Source organism: Taeniopygia guttata, chromosome 1 (genome assembly GCF_048771995.1).
Source record: "Taeniopygia guttata chromosome 1, bTaeGut7.mat, whole genome shotgun sequence".
NCBI lineage: Eukaryota > Metazoa > Chordata > Aves > Passeriformes > Estrildidae > Taeniopygia > Taeniopygia guttata.
In genome coordinates, this window is record NC_133024.1 from 100,260,515 (window position 1) to 100,285,920 (window position 25,406).

Sequence of the window (25,406 nt, forward strand, 5' to 3'; positions counted from 1 at the left end):
AGAGCCACTGCTGAGAAACTGGAATGTATTTAAACTCCTGTGTTTAGAAAAGCCCTAAAGGCTTCTGGTTTGCAACAGAGACAGAGAGTTTCAGCAGCTTATCTCAGCTCTGGGCTGGAAAGAACTTTAGCAAGAACCTGACAGTCCAAAGACACCCTGATAGCAGGACAGCTTCCCTGACTTGGCGCAGAAAACTTCCCAGACTGCCTGCTTGGAAAATAAAAAAACATACTGCGCAGTTTCCAGACTCAAATGACTTCTCAAATGAAAAATACTTCATTTTTTTTCTTCTGTGTTTTACCAGGCATTTTTTTCAAAAACCACTTTCTTTATGGAAGTAGTTTCTGGAGGACAAATGAAGAGTCTGTTTTTGTCTAACTCCAATGACACAGGGAAATTGTATTTTCTCCACCATTTCTAACAAGGTAATTTTTCCACCTGAGTCCCTTATTTAAGACAGAAGTTCTACATTGGTTAGGCTTCTTAAAAAAATACCTTGCCTGGCAGTAGAGAGGCTTCCATGTTGAAATACTTACCCAGCATGGTGTAGAGGTTGCTAAGGATGCGAGCTGGCTGCACCCTGAGTGGATGGATATCAGCAATGCTCTGAACATGGATTCCACGGTTTTGCAACAGATTCTTAATTTGATTAGATTCTGCCAAAACAGTTACTGTGTAACAGAAAACAAAAACACAAGTAAAAACCAAAATTCTACTCTTTTTAACTGTCTTTACTGTCACCTCTCAACAAATGCACTTAGCTAACTAAAAAGGCACGAAGAGCTCACTTTTTTCTTAATTTATGGATTCATGAAGTCAAAAGGGATTGCAATAGGGCACCTGACAGATTTTAATTCTGTTTCTCAGTATTTCTTGCCATTCCTGTCCACTTTGGATGACAGTGGTCATCAGAATAGTCCTCTGAGGTCTCTACTCAAACCTCCTGCTCAAAGCAGGGTCAGAATTGCTGAGGTTAAAGCAGGTTCCTGGGGACTTAATCAGTTGCTTCTGATTTGAGTACCAGTAGTTTGGATCACACAGTCCCTTTTAGAAGAGAGTCTCTTTTAGGGCTTTCCCCCCATAGAACAAAGGGAAACATGACTTGAAAATCTTTGTTCTTTTAACACAGCACACTATAACAATGCAGCCAAGGCACTGGGGAACAAGTGCTGTCACTTGTATAGCAATACATATTTCAGAGGACACAAAATGGCAGAGGTAGGGAGAAAAAAATATTCCCTAATAAGAGGAATTTACAATCCAGGCCCAGAACCCATCTCTTGTCCTACTTGAGGATTGGCCCATGGTAAGTGGCTGATTGATTTGGGACTAATAATGCAGTATTCTTTGTATTGTGAATACTTGCCAAAGAATGCTAAAAAAAAGCAAGCAGTTCTATTTCTATTGGAAATTAAGCACTTCAGAATAATGAAATGCTACACCAACAGGGGGTAAACGAACACCAGCCCAGGTCAAAGGATCCTTGACAAAGGCTGCTCCTGATAAATGAGCTGCTTGCTCTTTCAGTGTGGTCCAGGCACTGGAAAAGTCTTAAGACCTGATCTGCTGGTGTTTGCGCTCTACTTTATTTCTGGTTTTGGCTGTTCTTGTACAAACTGAAGAGGCCACTCCCTGCAGCAGCCAAAAGCTGGTAATTCTGGCTGCCTCACCTCTGTGTGCAGGGATCCTCCACACTCAGTGCTCTCTGGTTCCTCTGAAAAGGGGCTGCATAAAACCTGATAACCCTAATACATCTCCTGTCAATCCTGCCTGTTCTTTCTAGAAGCTGCCAAGATTTTCCTTTTCACTACAATATTAAGTTTGCCATTCTACAATTCCAGACAAGTCTTAAAATTTTAACAATTTTTTTAAGTGTCTTAAACCCTATCTTCCCTCCTGGAAAAAGGCAACTAGGCAAACAAAGTTTCTCCTTCTCACACTGTTGTCAAAGCATCTATGCCCCATGCAAAAAAACCCCACATTATTTTTAAACACATCTTTCATCTCTCCTGTACACAGGGACTTTGCCACCACATGATTCAATTCACACAGAATGTTCACAGAATTCCCTCACCTTGTACCACAACATCAGGTTTAAATCCCGTGGAAAATCTCCGGTTTAAGGGATCAATTTCACCTGCAGCAAGAAATCCCTAGAAGAAATACAAAAGAAAATAAAAATAAGGAAACAAACAGAATTTAAGCAAAAGGCTTCTGACATATAGGATAAATCCTAACTAATTTTCATATTTTTTCAGGACAGCAAGACTTAAAGCATGGTTTGTCTACCCTGTCCACTAAGTGGTACATTCAATAAAAACAATGGCTGCAATATGTTTGAGAACAACAGGAAAATGGTTCTGACTGACACAATCTGCATTCAGAATTCCTATTTCAGAGTTACAGCAACTGACATAATTTCACCAAGAAAGTGATTTTTTTTTGTAGCTCCACTAAGATATTTGTGGTTCTTTTAACTAATCTGACTTTAATGCATCTGACTAGTATGTACCTTATGCCATAGAGCAAGAAATGCCCTAGTAAAGTTGAAATGGCCCAAAATCCTGGCTCTGGAACAGCCAAGTCAGCCTGGGCATACTCCTCTATTCTAACCATATTCCAGACCATGTGATAACTTACTCAGCTTGATTATAAATGGACAATTGCTTAGCTATATATATATATATATATATATATATATATATATATAAGGTTATAGGTTATATAAAGGTCCTGGAAGCTTAGAGTAAGCCTTTCATGGTTCATGTGCATGTTTCTACTGGAAAACACACTGTCCTCTACCTGTCAACCAAACTGTACTTAAAGCCCAAGCCATCTCAAACAAAATGAAATACAAGTTTATCTACTATGCAAGGAATAATTACCTCTGCTAACAGGCAGCTCAGGACATACAATGATTGGCCCCAAAGATGAGGCAACTTTCCCATTGGAACACGATTCACTGTGTGAGGATTTTCATATTCCTCATCCACCTGAAAACAAATACATAAGCAAGACAAATTACCCTAAAGTCGTGAAGAACAATCAGTAACATGTAAGTATTTGCAGACATATATAGTCTAACATCAACCCTTTCAAGCCTGCCCTTACAACTGACTTAGAGATGTTGTGGTTTCACTTCTAAGGCTACACATTTTCTGGGACAAGAACTATACTTCCTGTTTGTACTTCTTCCCACCCTTCAAAGCTGTAGGATGAATGGGGACTCTGCATGCAATTATAGCTTTGGTATTAGCTCTTCCACTTTCTTCTCACCATGCCTTTGCTGCCTTCCCTCTGGACTCCACATAGGTAACTGGGTGTCTGCTTTCCAACCCCTTCCAAGATGACACTTTAACTTCACTGATGTCTACCCAGCTTTCTGAAGTAAAAGTGCTTTCCAATATTAAGATTATTCCACCTTTCCTGCGTTAGCAAGGATGGTCAATAGAAAAATCAAGAGTAGACGTACTAATTTAGAAAAGCTGCCTTAATTTTGCAGTATATAGATCTATTGAGGGCAGGGCAAAAACCCACCCAGATTACATTTTCAGGCAGCCATTTCATATTTGTTTTATAGACAGACAAAATCTACCCTGTTGATGTGGCATGTTTTTCAGATCATTATCATCATATCAAAATTCACAAGAAGGCTCTGGACTCTTACACGCTTGTTCCCACTAGGAAGGCAATTCAGTTTCCACCTCAGATCTGCGAGCAAGGCATCAGCTGTCGGCTGAGCAACTCAGACCAACCCAGGAGGCTCCACACCCTTAGTGAGTGAGGGCTGAGAAGTCTGGAGTGGGAGAAGAAGTTGGCAAGGAGGGATACAAAGGCAAATAGCATGGAAGAGCACATAAGCTCATCTGAATTTCTCTGTCACGACGTGAGAATGAGATAAACAGTAACAGCAAAGGTGGGGCAAAAGGAAATACCCAACCCAAAATCCCAGCCCAAACCCTAATCCATTTGAAATCTGTCTCCCGTACATGCTCTGGAAAAGGGCAGCACAATCAATCAACAGACTAGACAGGCAGGACAGTCTATGCTTTATTTCTTCTTTGAGTTTCAGTTCCTAAGCCAGTATCAGCACTTCTTAAATATATGTCTAGCTCTAAGGATGTAAAATTTTAGACCTGCTGTGATATTTCCACAGACAATTTACAAGTGAAAAATGTGACCATTTGGAAGCCTAAAGTTTACCATTTCTCAGCAGCAGCTGTGAGAGGTCTCTTACTTTTTAAAATAATGTGCAACAGTCTTTTTTATTGTTGGTTTAGATTAATCAGACACAGAAAAACTGTAAGACTGACATTCCTCTTGCTCTCTCTACTTTGCATACTGAAGTGGACATTGCATTTTCACAATACCTTTTCTGGAGGGACTGCATACAGTTCAGGCATTAGCACTAATCCATTCTTCTCTCTTATAAGTATTCCTTCCAGAGCCTCTCTGTACTCTTGTACCTGGAATTATTTTTAAAACAGAGTGAGAAGTCACATTACAATCAGGAAAACAGAAACAATAATGTACTTTTGAGCAGTACTTTTTTACTGAAATTTAATATACTTAGAAAAGAAAAAAAAAGAAGTGGAGGAATGATGACTTGCTGATGGAAGAACAGGGTTCAAATTATCAGAGACTGTTCCAGCATCTCAGTGTTATCACAAACACAAACATTTGCCTTCAAACTGTAACACATTGCTACAAAACTTTCAATATATTCCTACTGAGAAGTGTGGCGGGTCTAGTGCTGGCCAAGCACCAATGCACCCATTAGAATATACTTACTCATTTCCTGCTGTGAGATAGGATTAGGAGGAAGGCAAAGCAGGCTCAAAACTTTAAAAAGGGTATAAAGAAAACTTTATTAACAGTAACTAAAAGAAAAAATAATAAGAATCAGAATAAAACCTTTAGAACACTTCTCCCCCCTACATAGTTTGTTTTTTTTTTTTTTCACTAACAATGTACAGAAACAATTCAATCAGTTTATCACTTCTAGAATAGTCTTTCTTCAGTTCACTTATGGAGAGGAGTCCCTATTGTCAGTTTATGGAGACTTATCCACAAGAAAACAGTTTCTCTTGTGACTTTTAAATTCCATAAACAGCAGCTGCTTGGAAATCTGCAATTGTGAAGTCCCTCCCATTTTTTACAGCTTTTCCAACAGCTGTGTTTATGGTCCATGTCAACTTATGGGGTACTATTTTAAGGATGAGCTGTTCAAGAGCAAAGGTTCTCTTTATCTATCTCTGAGATCATCTTCATATCTGAGAAGTCTTCTTTGACCCCAGGGAAAAAGGGTCTTCATCACTCTTCTCTCTCTCTCTCTCTGTTCAAACATCTCATGGGATCAAAGCTACTTCAACATTTGCTTACTTTAGCATAGAGGTGTTTGCTCATATCTACAATTTGAACATACTTTCAAGGACTTATAGGGAAAAAGAGTCTGATGTATCGATTGCATTCTTCTCCATAGCTTTACAAGAGGATTTCAGCCCCTGAAAGAGGGGAGATCAAGGCATCTCCTTATCCCTCCCATATGGGACTTGGCTCTTTCTTCACTGACTTTGGTGTCTTCATGTTGTTCCTCTACATGTTCTCACTCTGTCCTTTTCTCTCATGGGAGTAAGGATTGAAGGTCTGCAAGTTTCATTTGTGCACTGAAAGAGTTAATATCTTGCCTGGGGCCTGCAGATGGTTACAAGACCCCGGCTGGGCTGGAGTGGGGGGCAGTGAGGATCTCAGCAGCCAGGCCAGGGCTCACTGCAGCATGCTGGGGGCCAGTGGCCTCCCCTCTCCCTCACAGGCAGCCGATGGGGCTCAGCCCCATGGCAGATCCTGCCCAGCCCGGCCCAGCTGAGATGGGGGGCCAGGCCGGCCTTGCTATCTGCTCTCAGGCTGGAAGGAAAAAGGGGCTTCCCGGGATTTTTTAGTCTTTAACATGTGTATTCACAGAGGTGTGTCCAGCTTTCTCAGTGGTTTAACAGACTGGCAGCTCTCAAACTAAGGTTTTTTGTCAGACACAGAGGAAACTGCTAGCAGCTTCTCTAAGAAAGCCACTTCTGTGAATGGCTCCAATGCAAAACCAGCACAAGAAGTCACTGAAACAGACCCTACAAGTAATTTTCAATGGATGACTGTGCAGTGACACAGACATCAGACTGCTAGTGTGTAAGGTGTATAAATTGTTAGCTGTATGCCATGAACATTTGTCTGTGGCTTGCTGAATTCCATTTTGCAGGATTGGGAAATCAGTTTCTCTTAAAATTTTGATTAAAATTTTGTCACAAGGAAAGGTTAAAACAGATTCAAATGTTTAAAAATATCTAAGTTCACTGACCAGCAAATCCTCTTGTTCTTGTGATATTAGACAACATACTAGTAATAGAAATAACACACTGATAAGAACATGCAATGAATTTTCTTTTTACCAGATTCCTTAGTTTGTTCCATTTATTAACTATCCAGTCCAAGTTTTTACTTAGAGGGAAACTTTTCAAGCACTACCAGCATATGCCTCAGAAATCCTTTTTCTGCTGTTCTTAAGTACAGTGGATTACTCAAAGTAAGGGACCCATAGGTTCACATACACTGACATTTTCCCACATCCTGTCCCACTCCACTTTTTTTGAGTCCTCAGGGTGCTTATTTTTCTAGCAAAACCATTTGTTTGCAGTACTAACTGGGGACTAGACATTCACCTGAGTGTCTAAGTGACTCATTCAACTATGTTTGAACAGTGGAAACTAAGGGCAATTGCCCTGACCATGCCCTAGAACAGTCCATCTGCACACCAAAAAAAAAGCAAAAAAACAACACAACCAGGTACATACTGTCCCAGATAATCCAACTAAGGTCTAGAGATTGCTTCAGGAAGTGGTATTTTATTGGCTGGACTGAAGTTTCAGTAAACTTTCTGTCCTTCCCCCTCACAAAATAATGCCATTTCTCTCTTCACCAGACTACTTTTACTGTGTTCAGGAAAACATTTTATGTGTCTAGCATCAGGAGAAATTTCACTTGATTTTTAACATCTGATACAGAAAGAGGGCTTTTTGGTCTGAAATTCTCTGAATTGTTTCTGATGACATTTCAATTTTTAAAGGAGCTCAGCGATCTCCAATCCCTCTCCATACTAGGAAATTGTAAATCACATATATTTTTAATTTCTTTCAAGCTACCAAACTGCAGAAGTTCTGGTATGAATGTATTTAGTCCTGGCTACTTGCTGCTCTTTGACTTAAAATACTCCCCAAGTGCCACCATAACCTTTGGAGGGCTACAATCAATTTAGCTCTACTAACCACTGGACGTCTGGCACAGTAATGGCATGAAGTTACTTGGGAAACTAGTGAAAATGAAATTGCCCCACATAAGCCAATCTCAGATCTCCCTGAATGTACAAAAAGACTGAAAGTACTACAAATCTTGTTCTCAGCAGCCAAGCCAGAGAGGCTGGGGAAAAAGAAGCTTGTCTCATCCTGAAGTAACCGTGAAAGGCGCACCAAGGTTGGTGATAAGACAAAACCAGCAAAATAAACCCTGTTTAGCCCAGGTTTACCACCCCATCTAATAGAACCACTCAACCCGGTAGGGGCAACCAGGCCCCAGTGTGCACAACCCTGCTGCCTCTACCACTTCATGAACTCCCCAGGAAGATGAAATTGGCTGAAGACTATTCCACTATGCTAATGGGGTATCTAAATAATACCCAAAACAAACATGGAACAAAGTTACAAAATACTGACGGTAAATGGTTTTTCAATTTGAAAGCAATGTCTTCTTTCCTCACCTGGATCTTGTCCTCATTAAATATTCCATCTATTAGGAAGTATGTCCAGAATACTGGCCACTCACATTCAATATTCTCAAAGAGCTTGAGCTCAGCAGGATCATAGTGCAGCCTGCTTGGATCCTAAAAAATTCAACCACACTTATTTAGTCACAGTGCTAAATTAGTCACTTATATTCCAGTCATAATGCTAGCCTATTTTATACAAATTATAACATAGAAACCAATACACCCACCAGAAATGGTTTCCATGCAGTCTCTTGACTTCTTTGTCACATTCACTCTCAAACTAATTTAATGGTTCTCTAGACAAATCAATCCTTCTTAGTCTCTGGATCTAAGTGTCTCCCAAATGATTGTGGCTCTGCCTCAGTTCAAAGATATTTTGGGATATTTCAGAGATACCGCCTCATCTTAGATACCATAAGTACATCTAATGGTTAATTTCTTACAGAATTATGAATTAAGTTCTGTCTTTAATAACGGATTTTAAACCCTTAGCCTCCCTCCAATATGTGTCCTTTCCAGGGTGGGTACCTGGATTACCCCGAGATCCAATAAGATGTCTTAGCAGTGATGAAGAACATCACCCCTTCATGTAAATAAAACAAATTATGTCTACAAAGAAGAGATAAATTTCTTCCCATGTGCTTACTGAAAATGTACATCATAAATATGTATCAGAAGTACCTCTCTGGGTGTCTTGTAACCATCTCGGAGAAAGCGACAGCAGCCATAGCGGCCCTGTAAAAACAGACAACATTGTAGAAAATTCCCCTTATGCTTCTTCCTCATAGACTAATATCAGCATAAAGGTGTGTGCTGAGTTTTATGGGTCACTTAGGAATCTTCCTCCCTCTCTTCATGCACAGAGGAACCAACCTTGCAACCCTTAATTAGGATTTTTGGTTTAGAAACAGGTTTTGCTTCTCTCTTTGGAAAACAAAAATAAAGTAAATCTTTACCTGCAATTTGGATATGATTTCACTCTTGGTTACATTAACAAGGTTCACATCTTCCACTGCAAAAGCTGGGTAAGAAATAATAGACAGAAGGCCAGCATCAATCTCCTTTGATGTGGATGCCCTCGGCAACATGGAGTACAGAATAGACTGAGCAAAACAAGAACAGCAGAGAGAGATGTGAAACAATTTGCCGAGTTCAAAAGCTGTGTCAAGTGCAAATGAGACTAAACTATTTGCAAACTGACAGAGAAGTGTGTGCAGTTACTTTTAACTGTGTTAGAATGAGAATGCTTCACCCAATTCAGTTTGACATGATCTACTAGAAACAGGGTGAGCAGCATAGCCTGAAGCCATCCTTATTATATTACATTCTTGGCTTAGTTAATCAACATTTCATTTAAAAACAAAGAGGAGAGGGTGTTAGGTTTTTCCCTAGTAAAGCAGAGCAGACTAATTTTTACCTGGCAGTGTTCCACTTCATCAGGAAGAACATGAATCACTGATTTGTGTCCTCCATGAGCTCCAAAAAGATCTAGTTCATCAATTGCTTCCAAAGCAGCCTTCCAAGGAAACCAAACCACAACTCAAAATGAGTATATACCTTTTAAAACAAGTATACACCCTAGCAACTGTACTTAACCTCTGAAAGAAATTACAAAAGACAGCAGTTCACCCCACACATGTTTTTTTCATCTTTAAAGGGAAGCTTGGCAATATTTTAGAAAAAGTAACTATTTCTGGTTTTCAGTTAGTAGGATAGAGGACTGATGTACTGGTGATCCTTCCTACAATTTAAAGGCAATACAAAAAAACTGGGAGCTGGCTTTCCAGAGAGATATCATCTAAATATTGACCTACTTAGTAAAAAATGCTTGTCCTGCCCTATATTCCAAAATAACCTTCTTTATCAGTGAGTGCACACAAGATCTAACAAATCCTGCTGAAAGGCAAATGCACCTTTAACCTTAATGATACTTGTCTTCTGTCTGTCCCTCAGACACCATGCAATGAGGTAGTTGTCAATTACATATTTACATTTATGGCCTGAGCTTCATTTAGTACGTCTGTGACCTTGAGCTATGAGGGAATCAGAAATATCCACTTTCGTTTAAATATATCTTCATTTATTTTTCTCTCTAAACTACTTGTAAAAAATTTCTTAAACTGATATTCTGCTCTTTTTTAGAATTTACATCTGACTTGATCTTACCATGACAACACATACGACACTGAGGTTGAAGAATTAAGGAGGAGGGAAAAGAAAACCAGAGGCCACTTTATAAGACCGTATCTCATTGAATCTGTCAGATTCATGGTTCAATTAATCTGGTACCTTTCTTGCAATCCCTGGAACAACTGTGCTGAGGCCCTTCAATAAGAGCCACTATCGCAAAGATTTCACACTAAAAAATACTCACACCTAAACAAAAAAACTTATACAATCAGCTAACTATTGCAGTGGCCAAGAAGTCCACACAAAGGAAACGATCAGGTTTGTCAGAGCCCTTAAGTATAACACAGCAGCCATGCAGAAGGTATCAGGAAAACATTCTCACTTTGGCCATCCCTACAGAGCTCGCGTTCAGTTCAGGGATTCCTTGGTTTGTCTTATCACCACGTTCCCAAATTCCATAATCCTGCAACAACATCATCAAGAAAAAATGACACAATTTTATACAAATCAACATTTTGCCCCGTGTCCCACAACAAATCCCCGCCCCTACATGAAATTAGTTCATTATTTGCCTTCAAAAAAAAAAAAAAAAGTAAAAAGGAGCTCCAAGTCTCAAGAGACCCTCCTCATGTTTGCAAAGAAGCACATAAAAGTACAACCCCAGCAGATCACGTGTACAGTCACAAATCACTGCCTTCACAGAACACACAAAGCTCTTTATCCCTCCTCCTGTGCATGTCCCTTCGACCTGGTTTGCTAACAACCTGCCCTTTCTAGAAAGGTGTATAAGACTAATTATCAATAAAACCCCCTATTATTATAATAGAACAAGTATACCTCACCCATGCAGCAGTAAGTCCTCCACAGCCCTCCCAACATCTCCAAAGATGCTGCTTGCACTGTAAAGCACTGACAGATTCTGATATCTTCTTGTGGAAAAAACAAGTCCCTATTTTATATCTCCAGCAATAAATAATTTTCCACCCACACTTGATCTGAGCAGTGTTCAGATCATTTACATATAAATAACTACTTACAGCAACTTTGTAGGCAGCTTCTATGTAAAAAACAAGATTTTGGATAAAGGTAACTTCATCAAGGGTGAAGATAATACGTAGCCCTGATCAAAAGATGGAAAGAGAATAATTATATTGTGAACTGCAATAGCTACTCTACAGTGATTTTCACACTTTTATTTGCTACCAACCCCTGCCCACTGAAACCAAAGGAAAAACTCATTTCCAAATGTCAGGCAGGAAGCCTCAATACTTGCAACTGACAAAATACTTCAAACCCCACCAACACAGACTGTTTCAAAGACCAACCAAAAACCACCTCACAGTCAGACCATGGGTAAAAAGCAGAGGCACCTGAGCCACCTCTGGCTCTCCAGAACAGTGAATACCAATTCCTGCAGCTCCCCAGCCCTCTGCCTGCTCAGTGCTCTACCTAGGAACCTTCAAGATGACCAGGTGCCTGCTCTGCAGGGATCAATTGCAAGGGGCTTCAAGGACAGAAAAACACATAAGGAAACACATCCTTATTCTCACAGGAGGAGTATGATTAAGAAGAACACAAGATAATTCAGCACCAGTAAGAGAAGAAACACTGATGGCACAAGTGCACCTGACTCAATGTTGCCACTCTCTGAAGAAACGTGGTTGTCTCCTATGAAGTCTTTAAACATGAGACTTCTCTGACATGATTCTAAATATCTCATGTATTTGATACCTTAATTAAGGGCACAGACACTGCCAATTACTATAAACAAGAAATTCCAAGTAAGGCTATTTTTTTTCCCAGAGAAACGTGACTTCCTTTTGAGTAATAATAATGTAAAGAACTTTGAAGCTGGTTACTGCTTTTCTTTTCCTTTTAAAATAAGAGCTGGAATAGAAAGGCTGCAAAAAAAGGCAAAAATATCTTCTGCTTACCTGATGCAGTCATCTGTGCTAAGAAGAGCAGGTAGAGGGAAGTTGCATCCACTTGTAGATGCCCCCACTGGTCATCCCCAACCACCGTGGCACAAGTTGCAGAGTTATACTTGGCATGGAGGCAGTCTTTGGTACTCTGAGTGCGTTTGAACTTCTCTACCTTATCTACCTAAAAAACATCACAAATCTCAAATCTGAAACATTTTGGAAGAAATTCTCCAAATGATTTTGAAATTAACAATTTTCCTTAGGTGAAGAGAATCTTGAGGTCTTAATCCTGTAACCTCACTCAGTTTTGATTGACCAGAGGGCTTAAACACAGCTCTGACATTAGACTCCAGTTAAATCCACATCTCTACAGGAAAGAATATGATTAAATTACCTTGTTGAGTTCAGATGTAAACTAGAGGCATCCACCTTGGTGAAAATCAGTTTGCAAAGGCAAAACTCTGATTTGCTACAAGCATATTCTCAAAATGTTACTTGGACAAGAAGTGGAAGCAAGGTCAGTGTTTTGCTCAAGAGTTATAAGAAGACTCCCCACACCATCATCTGCACACACACAAAATAAGACACTCCACAGAAGACACAAGAACTACATGCTTCCATGGAACACTTTGTAAATACATCTACTAACTCAATCCTATGGCATTACCTGTCTCATCATGCACTGCAGGAGTCCCCGCATCAGCTTCACAACGTTCTGCAGGAACAAAACATACCAGTGCCATTTTCAGCCTCATGCTCTTTCTAACAACATTCAAAAGTGGCAAAGTTCGCACCCTCTACTAATGTCCTGCCAAAGGTAAAAAAGAATGTATATCTGCCCAAAATGTTTTGCATGCATTTTTTTTTTTTAATACAGCGATGAGATTTTATTCCTTCATCCCTATCTAGAAGTCTTTTCCCAAAGGTCCTCTATAAACAGTGGAACAACTTTCCACAGTCCTAAAGGAGCTAAAGGAAGTATGAAGAATGCTAAGTCTTGTAAGAATATTAATACTACATTTTTTTGAATTTACAGATCTAGGGAACATTGGTAGGTGACTTCAGGTCATTGACATGACCGCAAAACCTGTAGAGCTTCTTCCACTCTTTATACAGTACAACAAAAATCAAGTGACAGTAGAGAAAGGACCGTAAGTGTGAATGTAGAGAAGTGCAAGATTGTGCATTAAATAATCAACCCTACCTTTTCACCCCAATTATATAGCCTCAAAATGTAAATATGATCATGCAAACTGAGTTAAGGTTATTCTGTCACCATGGACCTCCCTGATTCAAGTAAGGACACAGCAGCGAAAAATTTACCCAGTGACTCTAAAACAACATCAGGACACCAACAGTCCCTCACTTCACATTTAACCCACCTCTGTTTACATTCTCATTTCTGATATTCACACTCCCAGCTGCAGATTTTAGTATTTAACTGCGTGAGTTATGTCCCCTTCCAATTCTCCAGCACAGAACTTATCAGTCTGGAGGTCATTACCATCTCCACTATGATGAAACACACCTACACACCACGTTCAACCTCCGTGAACATTCCAAAGACTTCTACTTTAAACAGCATGCTTCCCTTTATGGGAAAGAATGGTCTGGCAGATAAATTGCTGCAACCAGCCTAGGCCTGATTTTCTGCACCATAACACACCTTACGAGGAACCTCAAGGTTTAATCTGAGAGAGTAATTGTAAATTGGGAAACAAAACTCTCAGAAGCCTAATTTTCAACAATCAGCCAACCGATAAAGTTTGACTTCTACATATTTTTGTTTCATTTGCAGTTAAATTCAGATGTTAGCCTCTCTGCCATCCAGTCCTTCAAATCCTCCTTGCCAGAAAGTTGCCACAGATACTGCACACCACACACTGCATGGATGTTGCTGTCTTTGGAAGGCGTACTCCAAGCCAAGAAAACCCTGCCAGATTCCAGACACAGCAGCAGTGGAAATGCACTCTCCAAAAACACTGCAGTAAGAAAACCCAAACAGTGGAACTGGTTTATGGTTGAGCCTTGACGCACCTGCTCAAGCTCGTAGGCTTTGGCTTTATCCTCATCCCGGTCTGCATTCTTCCGATACGCCATTCCCAGCCCCCACACGGCCAGGATGCTGTAAATGTTGTCCCGTACCCAGGCATCCTTATGGTCCGCCCCGGCTGAAAGCAGCCCCGTCACTGGGTTCTAAGCATGGCAGAAGGAATAAAGAACAAACATTACCACCTCAAGTCCCATCGGCTATGAAGCATCACTTCTTTCTGTATTAAAGGGTAACAAACTAAAGATGATTTCATGCTAAGTGTACACTGCGGCTGCTCATGATTTCACAACAGAAGTGAGATCCCATACTTGCTTCCCAAACTCACACAAATTAAATGCAAAATTTATTTGAACATTTCAGCTTGTAAAGCTTACAGCATCCAGCTGGACATCTTCATCCATTAAGGATTAGTAGCTGAGTCACTGAGTGAAATTCAGGGAAATGCAAATTTAGATTTTACATATTTATGAGGAAAAGAAGGCACTGAGTTAACATGAGCAATTTAATGTGGGATATATGCTCCTCTATGTAAGTAGTCTGTGGCACAATCTTTAGAAAGTAAAAAACCATTAGTGATCTTCTAGGAGATTAAAAAAGTATTTCTATATATCTGCCCACTCAGTTTATGACAGCTAAATCAATGTAAAACCTTTTTTATATCCTCATTTGGAAAACATACAGGAAAAAAAAATGTGAAGGGGTTGAAAAGCATCACTGTCTGAAAAGCAGAGCATCCCAAATACTCCATTAAATTTTTCATTGCATCATTAATGCCTATCACTTCACTATCCTTAATTTTTTTAGACCATCTTTCTTGGCTGTACATTCTTGACTAACAAAAAAATGAGACAAAGAGGCAAAAGGTCAATAGAACTTTTAATCAAATCAAGCTTTTACAGAAAATTTCAGTGAATGAAGACCAGTTGGTAGGGTTGGTGTGACTAGGGGCAAAGATTACTAAAGACTACTTTTACAAAAGTAAAATTTAAAAGGATACATCCACCAATTTTTCATTTCTCCCACACACTGGTTCACTCAACTCATTATTCATAAAAAAGCTGGTTTGAGGGAGAAGGGCTTTAGTTACAATTTCCTGGTCACTGCATGTGAGCAGCACAGGGGTGACAGCCTGACAGACATGACCTGGCACAGTCAGCCCTATTGTCATGGTTTAATACAGCAATGCTTAGTGGCTCACTCAGAGTAGAAAGGAAGTTCTGCTGCAACAGCCCCCTCAGCAACTATTGAAGGCCCCCTACTCGCCTCTTTGATGGGGAAAGTACCGTATATGAATGCAAACAGCTTAAAAAACTTTGGTCTTGAAAAGTCAAACAAGGAGTAACAAAAGTCCCAGATCAGCACTGTGCCCACATGACAAAACTCAGGGTCTCAAAAGGCAGACCACATACTCCCAGCATTCATAGAGGACACTTTGTTCCCCTCCCTCCAATGTAGGACAACAAATGTCTACTAACCTGCAGCCCTGACTTAATAGAGATCACTCTGCTGTCTGAGAAATTATAATTTTGGTTTATTTTTCCCTATTCTCCATGCTGGCTAGCTGCCACTTGAAAAATAAAAATGTCTCTGTGTACCAAAATGGAATCCCAGAGAAAAGGCCCATCTGAGACTTTAAAAGACTATTCAGCTCCCAGGAAGGGACTTGTCTATCTCAAGAGGTTGTATTAAACACATCCATGGGTAGCCATCACCATTTCACCACCTTTGATTCCTCTATAAGTTGGTCCCAGCTTTTTGGGTGCACTGGGGCTGGCTCTCATGAACTGACAACACAATATCTTTCCTCATGCACATTCAGAATGTTAGCAGAACAATGTAATACACTAATTAATATTTTCAGTGGCTCTGTTTCAGCTTTTTTAGAAGTATTTTCTCTTAAAACTACAATTACTTTCTTCTGTTACCTGCTGGCACCATATGAAAACTACAGTATTTACAAGGTGCTAAAGAACCCACAGAAACACAGAGTGCACTTAATCCCCCTGAGGTCAAAGGGATTTTAGCTTAGCTAGTACTTCAAGCATTCCATCTATGCAGTGATAGCTAATTAGACTAGCAGGTCTCATCCTGCAAATCACCCTGCTCATAAGATCCACAGAGCAAAGAATTTTATCAGCACCATGGGCTGCCAGCTGATTGCTGGACTAAGGCTTTAAACTGTTGTATCATGCCCAAACCTATTTTTAAATCTATTCATCAATCTAGAGACAAAAAGACCCCCAACAACCCAAACCAAAAACCACACCAGTTCTTACGTGGCAGCAGGTGTCAATAAGAACTTCAGCAGGACAGGCACAAAACCAGTAGGGTTCTAACAAGAGCAGCAAAGCAAGTAATTTAGCATCTTGCTGAAAGGTCAAATTAAAGAGATTGTCTCATTGATCTGTCAAGTGAAAACTGAGGTAGCTCTAGCTAAGCTTGTAAATTTGTTTGTGAAACCAGCTGTAATATGATGTGAGTGAGTCTTGGGATGGTCTAGGAGCTGGACTCGATGGTTCTTGTGAGTCCCTTCCAATGTGATTCCATAACACAGCTGGGGTTACCCATAAAGGTATGAGCCTTCCTTATCAGGTCCATATGCTTTTCACTTATAGTACCATAGCAATACTTAAAATGTACATAGATGTTAAGTTTTACTATTTCCTAATCTTAATATTCACATTTTTTTTTCTTATGTCATTCAATTTAACAGGTGCAATAAGCAGCTGAGTGGTGCTTTTCAATGTCTGCTCTGCTTCAGCACCAAAGCATCTCTCTGACCCCTGTCCCTTGGGGTACATGCAACAGATGGCAGGTGCCCCACAGACAGAAGCCAGTAGTCTGGTCTCATCCTCCTTTTATAACCTTTAACAGGATGGTAACTATCAGTGTGCATGCTACAGGGACTGACAAGGACAATGTAACATCTGCAAAACAGAAAAAGGTTTGCTACTGATCTGATCCTAACAAGACCAGGTCAAGGTGCCACACAGAGAAAACTGTCAGCCCTGGTGCAGCTGAACCTGTTATTTGAACACATCTGCCCTGATAGCAGAGATACCCTGCATTAAAAATTGCCTCTAAAAATCACATTGATCTAGAATGACTGGAATGAGTACTGAAAAACTTAGCTCCTGGTGCATTAAACACCTGATCAAAGCCCGCTGTTCTGTGCACAGTTCATGTTGCCCTTGCTGCACCTTACAGAGGTGAGTGTGTCACTGCCCTCTGTCAGAGCACAGCAGCTGATGTGCCAAGGCTGCTCTCCTGCAGCTGTGGATGTGAGGGGCAGGGTCACAGTCACACATCACCCCGCACTGAGCAGCGGCACCTCAGAAGCATTTTAAACACCTTCTGGTTCTTCTGCCATCATGCTCCTGAGGACATGGCTAAAACTCACTTCCCTGGCTCCTTCCTGAAGGGCACTAAGAAGGCACCAGCAGCAGTGAAGCAGTAGCACCCAAGCCAATCCAGCCACAGACTTTCTGCTCCCAAGAAAGACACAGTTGCATGTGGCCCAAAGACAACCTTCCTAACTTGCCCAAACACTGCATGTCTTCACCTGGCTGAACACAACACTTTCAGTGTTGCAGTGAAAAAAACCAGGAAGACTATAAATAAATATATTTTAAAAATCTAGAAAGATGGCTTGAGCATTTCTCTGTGTCTTCTTGAGATACTACTGATCCTCTGCCTTGCTGCTAGCCTGTGAACTGCTTTCCACAAAAAGAAAAAAATTTACCTCCTTTCCCCACCTCTGAATTCTTGAGCCCTTAGTGGAAAAAGCAATACACAGTCATGAACACTCATCCTATTGCTTTAAATAGCAATGACAAAATTCTTCGTCAGCAGTATGAACCCCTGTATTACCATTTACTTACCCTTTTTACTATTGTTAAATATTAATATCATCAAGGCTTTCATGGGGCATGTTTGAGCTCTGAATCTCAGAGGCTCCATGTTTCCCCTAATGGAAGCTGTTATTATCATCCTCATCTTATTACCAAGGAAATTAAGGCAGGCACTGGAAGCCAAAGTGACTTGCCCAAGGTCATCTTGCTGACAAAAGGCAGAGATGGGAACACAACTAAAAGCTTCTCCTGCACCCCAGCACAGGAAGAGCCAAAAGTTATCTTCTCACGCCACATACACCAATTCTTGCATTTGTTTCTACTGAGTCTACAATAATTAGTACACAAACACCAATTCCCAGGTGTTTGGACCCTGTGCTCAAAACAATGGCCAGTGACAAAAATCTTACTGACCAAAGTGCATTTGGGGCCCAGCCTCTTCTTTCACTGCTAATCAGTTTCTTGCAACTGTCATCAACAAAGCATTTTGGTAAGTGATCTGTGCAAAAAACCCTGCTGCTCATCTTTATATACTGGATTGTTTTAACCAAAGCATGACACTACTGAACACCCTCTGAGTCCTCAGTACCACCTGAGTAAAGCAAGCACACTAAGCAGAGAGCACTGCGCTGACCAAAAAACACAAGGTGCACAACAGCCTCCCGGAACCACCCCGGCTATTTTCGTTCTTTAGCTGCTCGCCCGTGCAGCTCCAGAGCCTCAGCAGTGCGGACAGCGGGAGAATAGACTGGAAGCTCTGGGTCGTGCCCCGCCGCACACTAGTGCTGCGGGAGCACACAGGGATCCGCACCGCGCTGTGCTGACAGGCACGGCACAAAGTCCTGCTCGGAGCTTATGTCACCGGGGCGGAATGCTGCTCTTGCCATGGGTGCGTGTGTATATATATATATATCCATACACACAGATATAGATACACATACACACTTAGTATGTAGTGTGTACCTACAGATAGATAGATAGATATCGATAGATAGATATAGAAAGATAGATACACACACATAGTATGTAGATATCTATAGATAGATGGATAGACAGATATAGTGTGCACAACGGGTGGGTGTGCATCATATGGCCATGAAGACATTGTATACACAATACTATTTATTTATACTATATTATTTATAAGCTCAGACTCGCTGTGTTTTCCACACGATTTCTAAGGTACACTTACACAAGGGCCCCCAGGATCCGCACCGCCTTAGCATTCCCCGCGCTGCTCCGCAGGCGGGGCGGGACATGCGGACAGGAGGCCGTGCGCTGCCGGAGGAGGGATGTTCGTGTCCCTCCTGCAGCCCCCGGCCCCGGCAGCCGCCGCACACCCCCGGCACGGCCCCAGCCCCGAGCAGGCGTCCCGGGGCGGCGGCTGCTCCTCACCTGGTGGCAGAGGATGGTCCGCTGGACGAGGCGGGCGTAGCCGTCCAGGCGCACCCCCGAGTTGCTGCGGCTCCGCATGGCCCCACAGCTGCCCGGCCCGGCCGCGCTCGGGGCGGCAGCACCCGGAGATGGCGGCGGCCTCTCCCCGCCCTCACGGCGGGGCGGGGCGGGGCGGGGCGGGCGCGGCCTCCGCCCTCGGCACCGCGGGTACACGGGGACAGCCCTGCACAAGGACCGAGCAGAGGAGGGGCCTGCTGGCGCGACAAAAGCCCGGCTGCGTTTGTAAAAAATAGTGTCGATTTTATAGAACCTCTTTGCAAGTTCGTAAAATAAAGCTGAGAATGGCAGAATACTTGCTGGAAGCTTCTCTTTTTCCCAGCCTTGAAAAAACCCCACCGTTTTGAGATCTGATCGAATGAAAGCACAGAACAGATGCTGAAGAGTTGCTGAAAGTGTGGTATTCACTCAAAATTCGGAAAGCATTTTTTTCCCTTTTTTTTTTTTTTTTTTTTTTTTTTTTTTTTTTTTAGGTGAAATGGTTTCCTTGCTGTTCTTCCCTCCGTGACTATAGCTGACAGTCGTGGCTGATAAAGCCGCGTTCGTTCCCTCGGTGGCGGTCGGACACCGGCTCTGCAGGTTCTGCACGGCAGAGCAGAGGACAGAGCTCTGGTTCATCATCTCCCTCTGCCAGAGCCGTGCGGTGAAACCTGCGCCGTGCCAACACACAGACCAGCCTCCCCCTTCAGGGCACCGCTTTTTAGAGAGACTGCACTTAGGGACCAGATTTGCTGAGCAGGGTGGTGCCAGCTGTACACGGCAGGTGGCTGTTTATCTTTGACTAAGCTTAAAACCTCCTAACAGATCCCCCGAGTTAGCCCTGCAGCCACAAACTAATGCACAGAATTTTACTTGGTGCTCTGGGCAGGTGTTGCAGCTTTCCCCAAGCTCTGGGTGTCCTGGCTAAAAAAGTCCGAGAAACTAAGACCCAAATGGATACTGTAACACCCAATGTAAAAACATGTTTTCAGCTAGCTTGAGGATTACGTAAAATATTATTCTAAAATATTATGCTGGTTTAAGTGCAAACTTTTACTACAATATGAGTGTACTATTAAGTGGCAAAGTCAGAATGGACTCCTCTCCCCTAGGAATATATAAAATAAAAATTATGTCAACAATCCTAACATATTTTAGTGTGTAAAAATAAAAAAAAAGAAAAAAAAAAAAGAAAAGAAAAGAAGACTCCGAACAGCCAGTGGAATATGTGTATTCATAGGGAATTTAATTACTGAAACTAAACTCAGCTATATGCTTTTGCTTACATCATTCCTTCAGGAGAGCTTCAGCAGACTTGAGGGCAGGCATTGACTGGACCAACTTACATCAGGGTTTTCTCTGCTAAAATCCTGATCTGTCAGAACCATGCAAGGTAAAATATGTAGCAGAGAAGAAATGTAAAACTTTTTCTCCAAGAGGTGACATCCTGTTGATCCTGTAATCTGAAGAATTGTCATGCAGCCCAGTATTAATGACACATTTATCTAAAAGACAAAGTTTATATATTTTGTGTTGTGGTTGTTGCAAATTTATTACTTTTTTTACAGTTGAAAATATAAATATAAGAACATTAAATAATTTTACAAGAAACACTGCAAAGGCAATTAGCCAAATAGTTAAAGCATTCACAGAAATGTATTCCAGCTACTAGCATTCCAGGATGGGCTTTTACCAACATGCAGCTAAAACCCTGTGGACAAACACAACAAATACTTTAAATTCTCACCTTAAAAGCATAGTCAGAGTAATTTTGGATGTAAGTGACTGAAGGAACTGAAAGAACCGATGTGTTGCCCACAGAGCCACAATGGAGTTTGAGCACTGAAGAGGTTCAATTGCTAACTCCAACAGAGCCCCAGAGAAGAGGCATGTAACTCATGCTTCTTGTTGAGGAAAGTGTCTTCAGAGCACCCAAATGAGCCCTCCTCACTGAGGGCTCATTTGCAAAGCCCTTGCTCCCCATCAGCATGCACCTGCTTCATGCAGCCCTTTTCACAGGGCCTGGTACTCTGCAGTCCGGCACCAGTTTGTCCTAGTTTGCTTTGGGAGCATCCAACTTTTGCCCAAGATTGCAAATTGAAAAAGCAGTGGCCATAGCTGCACATGTGTGTGAGGAAGAAGAGGTAAGACCAGGGCTTTGGCCAGTTTCTGTTCAAGAGGAATCTTCACAATGTTGTATGGACTTCCAGCTGTTTTACATGAAGAGCCAAAATCCATATTTTTTCCAATAAATATCACAAGAGGAAAGAAATTTTGCTTCAGCAATTACTGAGCTAGCGCCTCAATATTTGGTTTGCCAACTACAAGCCAAAGCACAAGCAGAAACACTCATTAGAATAGCTCAAGAGCTACCCCTTAAAAAACAACCATGCAATGAAACAAACAATTTCTCAGCTGCTAAATATAGCAACTTTCATTTATTATTTATATTTTTTCTTCAACTTGCCTCCCACCCTGCTCCAAACTTCTCTACTTCCTTCATTGCAAATGAAAAATGGCAGTGTCTCACCACTAAATATAAATACTGACCCTGGTGAAATCAATGGCAAAAACTGATGACTTCACTCAAGCCATCAACACAACTTAGTCGTACTTAATAACCTGCTGACTACTTTATTTAATACTCCATTCATGGCACTCTGCTTGAATTATACCCAATTTCTATCCCTCTATGGTGTACTAAAAGGTAGCTAAAGGTTCAAAACCAGTTGTGTTTGTTATTTACAGTTCTGCATCTCGTGAATATATTCAAACCACTGTAAGTGATCCACTTACTGGACAAAATAAGTTTTGTAGCATTCCATGTTAAAGATAATTAACTAAAGAAAAATGCAAACTCACAATAAAAGTTACAAATAAAATACCAATTATTTTTCTATACATAGGTATATTTAAATTTATATTACAAGAAATAAATACAAAAGTATCATCAATATGCTTAAAGGTTGATATTTTCTGCTTATGTACATCACTGCAGTCTGCTACTGAAACATATAAAAAGTGGAAGACAGTGTAGCAAATTGTAACTGTCTACATTTATACAATACTACTAAGCATTATATATCCAGATAAACTTAATTGCAATGAAAAAAAGTCTAAATAAAACTTTTGTTTAAATGTTAGAAAATGCCTCAAAAACCCCACTCTAATAAAGAAACAAAATGGAAGTGTGCCAGCTGTAATCTGACATACAAGACTTTTTCAAAACAGTACGTTCCTTTTCTTTTTTTTTTTCTTTTTTTTTTCTTTTTTTAATAATTGTCCTTGTCAATCCATTGCATGGCTGCCTTGAAGTTCCAGTACCATATATTAAATAAAACCAGTTCTTGGTCTGCTCACATTATGTAAAACTGCTAAAGTAAAACTCTACTTCACACTGTAAAACAATGTGCTGTTTAAAAGGAAATCACATTTTCTCCATAGAACTTAGGCTTCCTCTCTTTGAAGTCCTTCTGAGCGAGATTTGGCTTTTTTGGCTGCCAGTATCATCCTTGTCTTGGAATACAAGTTGTTTGCCTGAAAAGTCATGGAGACACACGTCACCATTCTGTACACTGAAACAAACACCATTCTTCTCACTGGAAAGATGACCTGTAGAAACAAAAAAGTGAATTCCCTATCAGAAAGGTTCAGAATTAAGCCTCCCATGCTTTTTCAGTCACTACAGGGAGTTCATACACTCTCATTTTATCCCTGCAACAATTTTAAAATGTGTATTTTTGATAAATATTTTGTATACATTTCTTTTCCTGTGTGAAATCCTGATATTTGAGAGATGTTAATGTATTTATGCACAAGGATTCCACATTTTAAGCAATGAAGGTCACAATTCTCAAAATATAGACTTGACTTGGAATAAGTATCACTAGATAAGATGCAAAATACTCCTAATTTTAATAATTTGCTTTATTGAATTAAGTTTTAAAGGTATCTCAGGTGTGCCATGCATCTGAAAGAAGAGTGTTTGAGTACAAGGAATTGAACTTACAGCATTTACTTCTGAAGGACAATCAGAACAAGGCCTAGGTCTGATCGTGGGTCAAAATTATACCCAGAACTGCAGAGAATCTTACACATTTAGGTGAATCCATAATGAGCACATCTAATACCATTGCTGACTGAAGCCTTTTAATTAAATGCTCCACAAATGCTTAGTTCACTGGATAAATCTCCTGCCTCTATGTATCACGTTCTAAATATTTTTAATGAGAATTTGGGTTTTTTTATTCTACGTATTTGTGCAAACACTTCAGTTTCGACTTTTAAAGAAATTACTTATTAATTTAAGCAGCCATCAAGTACTTAAACAGGCACAAATGTAGACAGGGTAAGATGAGCAGAAGAGCTTTGTTCATTAATTCAAGTAATAAAAAGGTTGAAATGATAGAAAATAACCACACTTGCTAACACTGTGATGTTGTTTAACCCCCTGCCTGCCTAACACCGCTTTATCGTAGGATTGTTATAATAGCTGTGCCCTAATGTTAGGGCAAAAGCTGAGAAGAAAATAAAGCTTTTCTGTGAACAAATTCAGAAAATTGGTTTTTGTTTCTCAGTGAGGAAATCTGCAGGTTCAGCCATGTGATACCTAACTGTAGTTTCTGAAATATGTAAATCTGCAAGAGAAAAACTGAAAATAAGGAAATAGTCGAATGCCATGAAAAGATGAAGTCCAGTAGGAAAGCCAAGTCACAGGCTATACAGACATCCCAAACTTACCACAGTAAGTCATTCAGTCCTGAATGTGGAATAGCATTTCAGTAGAAGCAGGGAGGCTAAAACCATCAAGTGTTTACAGATCAGTGTATTTATGACATAAGTCTTAATTTCTAGAGTGTTTTTGGAGGTAATTTTTTAAAGTTAGGTGTTGCAATGTTATTTCCAAGTTCTGGTTTTGAGAGGAGAGCAATCAGGTGCAGCAATTAGAAAGTCCCATGTTCCTATCTAACAGCAGTCCTTTTGGAGGCATTATCTCAGTTCTGAGTTACATCTGCCCCATGTTTGGAAGCTTTGCTGGGAGCTATCCAAGGTTTAGCCTCTTCTTATGGAAGTCCCACGGACCCAGAAGAATCATTTAGTCAAACTATGCAGGGAAGGTATCATACCACTCTCTTGATATGTATGGAGGATGTGGTATGAGGTTCACAGCATTAAAAATAGACAACAAAATAGGAAATTAGGTGGGTCACCAGAGATATCCATGTTTGTAAGTGCACAGGAACAAGGTTTTATCAAAGTTCTTTCAGCTGCTTTTGTCTAAGAAGTTTTTGGCACAGGACACACAGACACACTGGAAAGGTCTGATTATGTGAATATAATAGGACAGAATTGGAGCACAGCCAACAGAACTGGCATCACTCAATGGTTTAGATCATCAATTTAGCATCTCGTTCCAAAATACCCAAAAGAACAAAACTTTTTCCAGAAAGCTACAACAGGCTCATTTATTCAGTTGCTACAACAGACAAGTTCAATAGAACATTTCTGCTCTTTCTTTCTGTTGAGAAAAGCACTCAAAATGCTTTTGTAGCTTGGTATAAGCATGTCAGATGTTGGAGGGAGAGATGGCTTCTTTCATCAGAGCAATTAACATAGCAGGGAAAAAGGAACCCTACAAGACATGTAGGCATTTGCACCTGAAAATTTCTCTCTTTGAAAGGAAATACTTCTACCTAAAAATATTGCCTTACTTTGTGTTTAATGATAGTGAGTGTCACTGGATTCTGGTTCTCAACTGATCTGTTACTTAAAACGTATGTTAATTATTGCATTATGTGGTATCCAAACAGGGAGATTTTACAAAGGAATGTGAAAAAAGAAAACCAACCTCAATTTGGAAAGCTGTATAGGGCATGTCCAAATGCCATCTCCTGAAGTATTGTGATATCTCTGCAATATGCAGTTAGTACACATGAAGCAACAGTAACCTCTTAACCCAAAAATTAATTCTATAGCTTTTACTCTGTACATCTGAGAGGTATCTGCTGATATAATCCTGTTGATTATGTGCTGACTTCTGACAGCATAGGCCAAGAAATGAGGACAACACAGCCTCTCCAAGCATGTTCAACAACTTCATAATAAACATTCTAGTTGATGACATGACTTCTTAGCCTCAACTCTTGATCAGTTGAGAAAAATACCTCAGGCACCTCAGGAGTAATGTCTTCTGAGTTTTGCTTGACTTAAGA

At 40.5% G+C, this 25,406-nt stretch overlaps 2 protein-coding genes across 3 annotated transcripts in view; both read right to left on the reverse strand.

Annotated features, from left to right (window-relative positions):
- PHKA2 (phosphorylase kinase regulatory subunit alpha 2) overlaps positions 1-19,331 on the reverse strand; it is a 45,755-nt gene extending 26,424 nt beyond the window's left edge. Inside the window, exons 1-14 of one of the 2 annotated variants that reach the window (XM_012569501.5) lie at positions 19,159-19,330; positions 13,897-14,055; positions 12,527-12,574; positions 11,872-12,040; positions 10,975-11,057; positions 10,320-10,400; positions 9,225-9,323; positions 8,764-8,910; positions 8,489-8,542; positions 7,799-7,921; positions 4,371-4,466; positions 2,886-2,993; positions 2,075-2,153; positions 537-671 (exon numbers count right to left, since the gene is read on the reverse strand). In XM_012569501.5, the coding sequence (XP_012424955.5) occupies positions 537-671; positions 2,075-2,153; positions 2,886-2,993; positions 4,371-4,466; positions 7,799-7,921; positions 8,489-8,542; positions 8,764-8,910; positions 9,225-9,323; positions 10,320-10,400; positions 10,975-11,057; positions 11,872-12,040; positions 12,527-12,574; positions 13,897-14,055; positions 19,159-19,236 (1,459 nt within the window). In that variant the 5' untranslated portion in view covers positions 19,237-19,330. Of the gene's footprint in view, positions 1-536; positions 672-2,074; positions 2,154-2,885; positions 2,994-4,370; positions 4,467-7,798; positions 7,922-8,488; positions 8,543-8,763; positions 8,911-9,224; positions 9,324-10,319; positions 10,401-10,974; positions 11,058-11,871; positions 12,041-12,526; positions 12,575-13,896; positions 14,056-19,158 lie in introns of both variants that reach the window. The other variant, XM_032750170.3, reaches the window with a different exon arrangement.
- A 1,088-nt stretch (positions 19,332-20,419) lies between these two features.
- ADGRG2 (adhesion G protein-coupled receptor G2) overlaps positions 20,420-25,406 on the reverse strand; it is a 60,035-nt gene continuing 55,048 nt past the window's right edge. Inside the window, exon 28 of the mRNA XM_030281711.4 lies at positions 20,420-22,806. Coding sequence (XP_030137571.4) covers positions 22,622-22,806 — 185 coding nt within the window. The 3' untranslated portion in view covers positions 20,420-22,621. The remainder of the gene's footprint in view (positions 22,807-25,406) is intronic.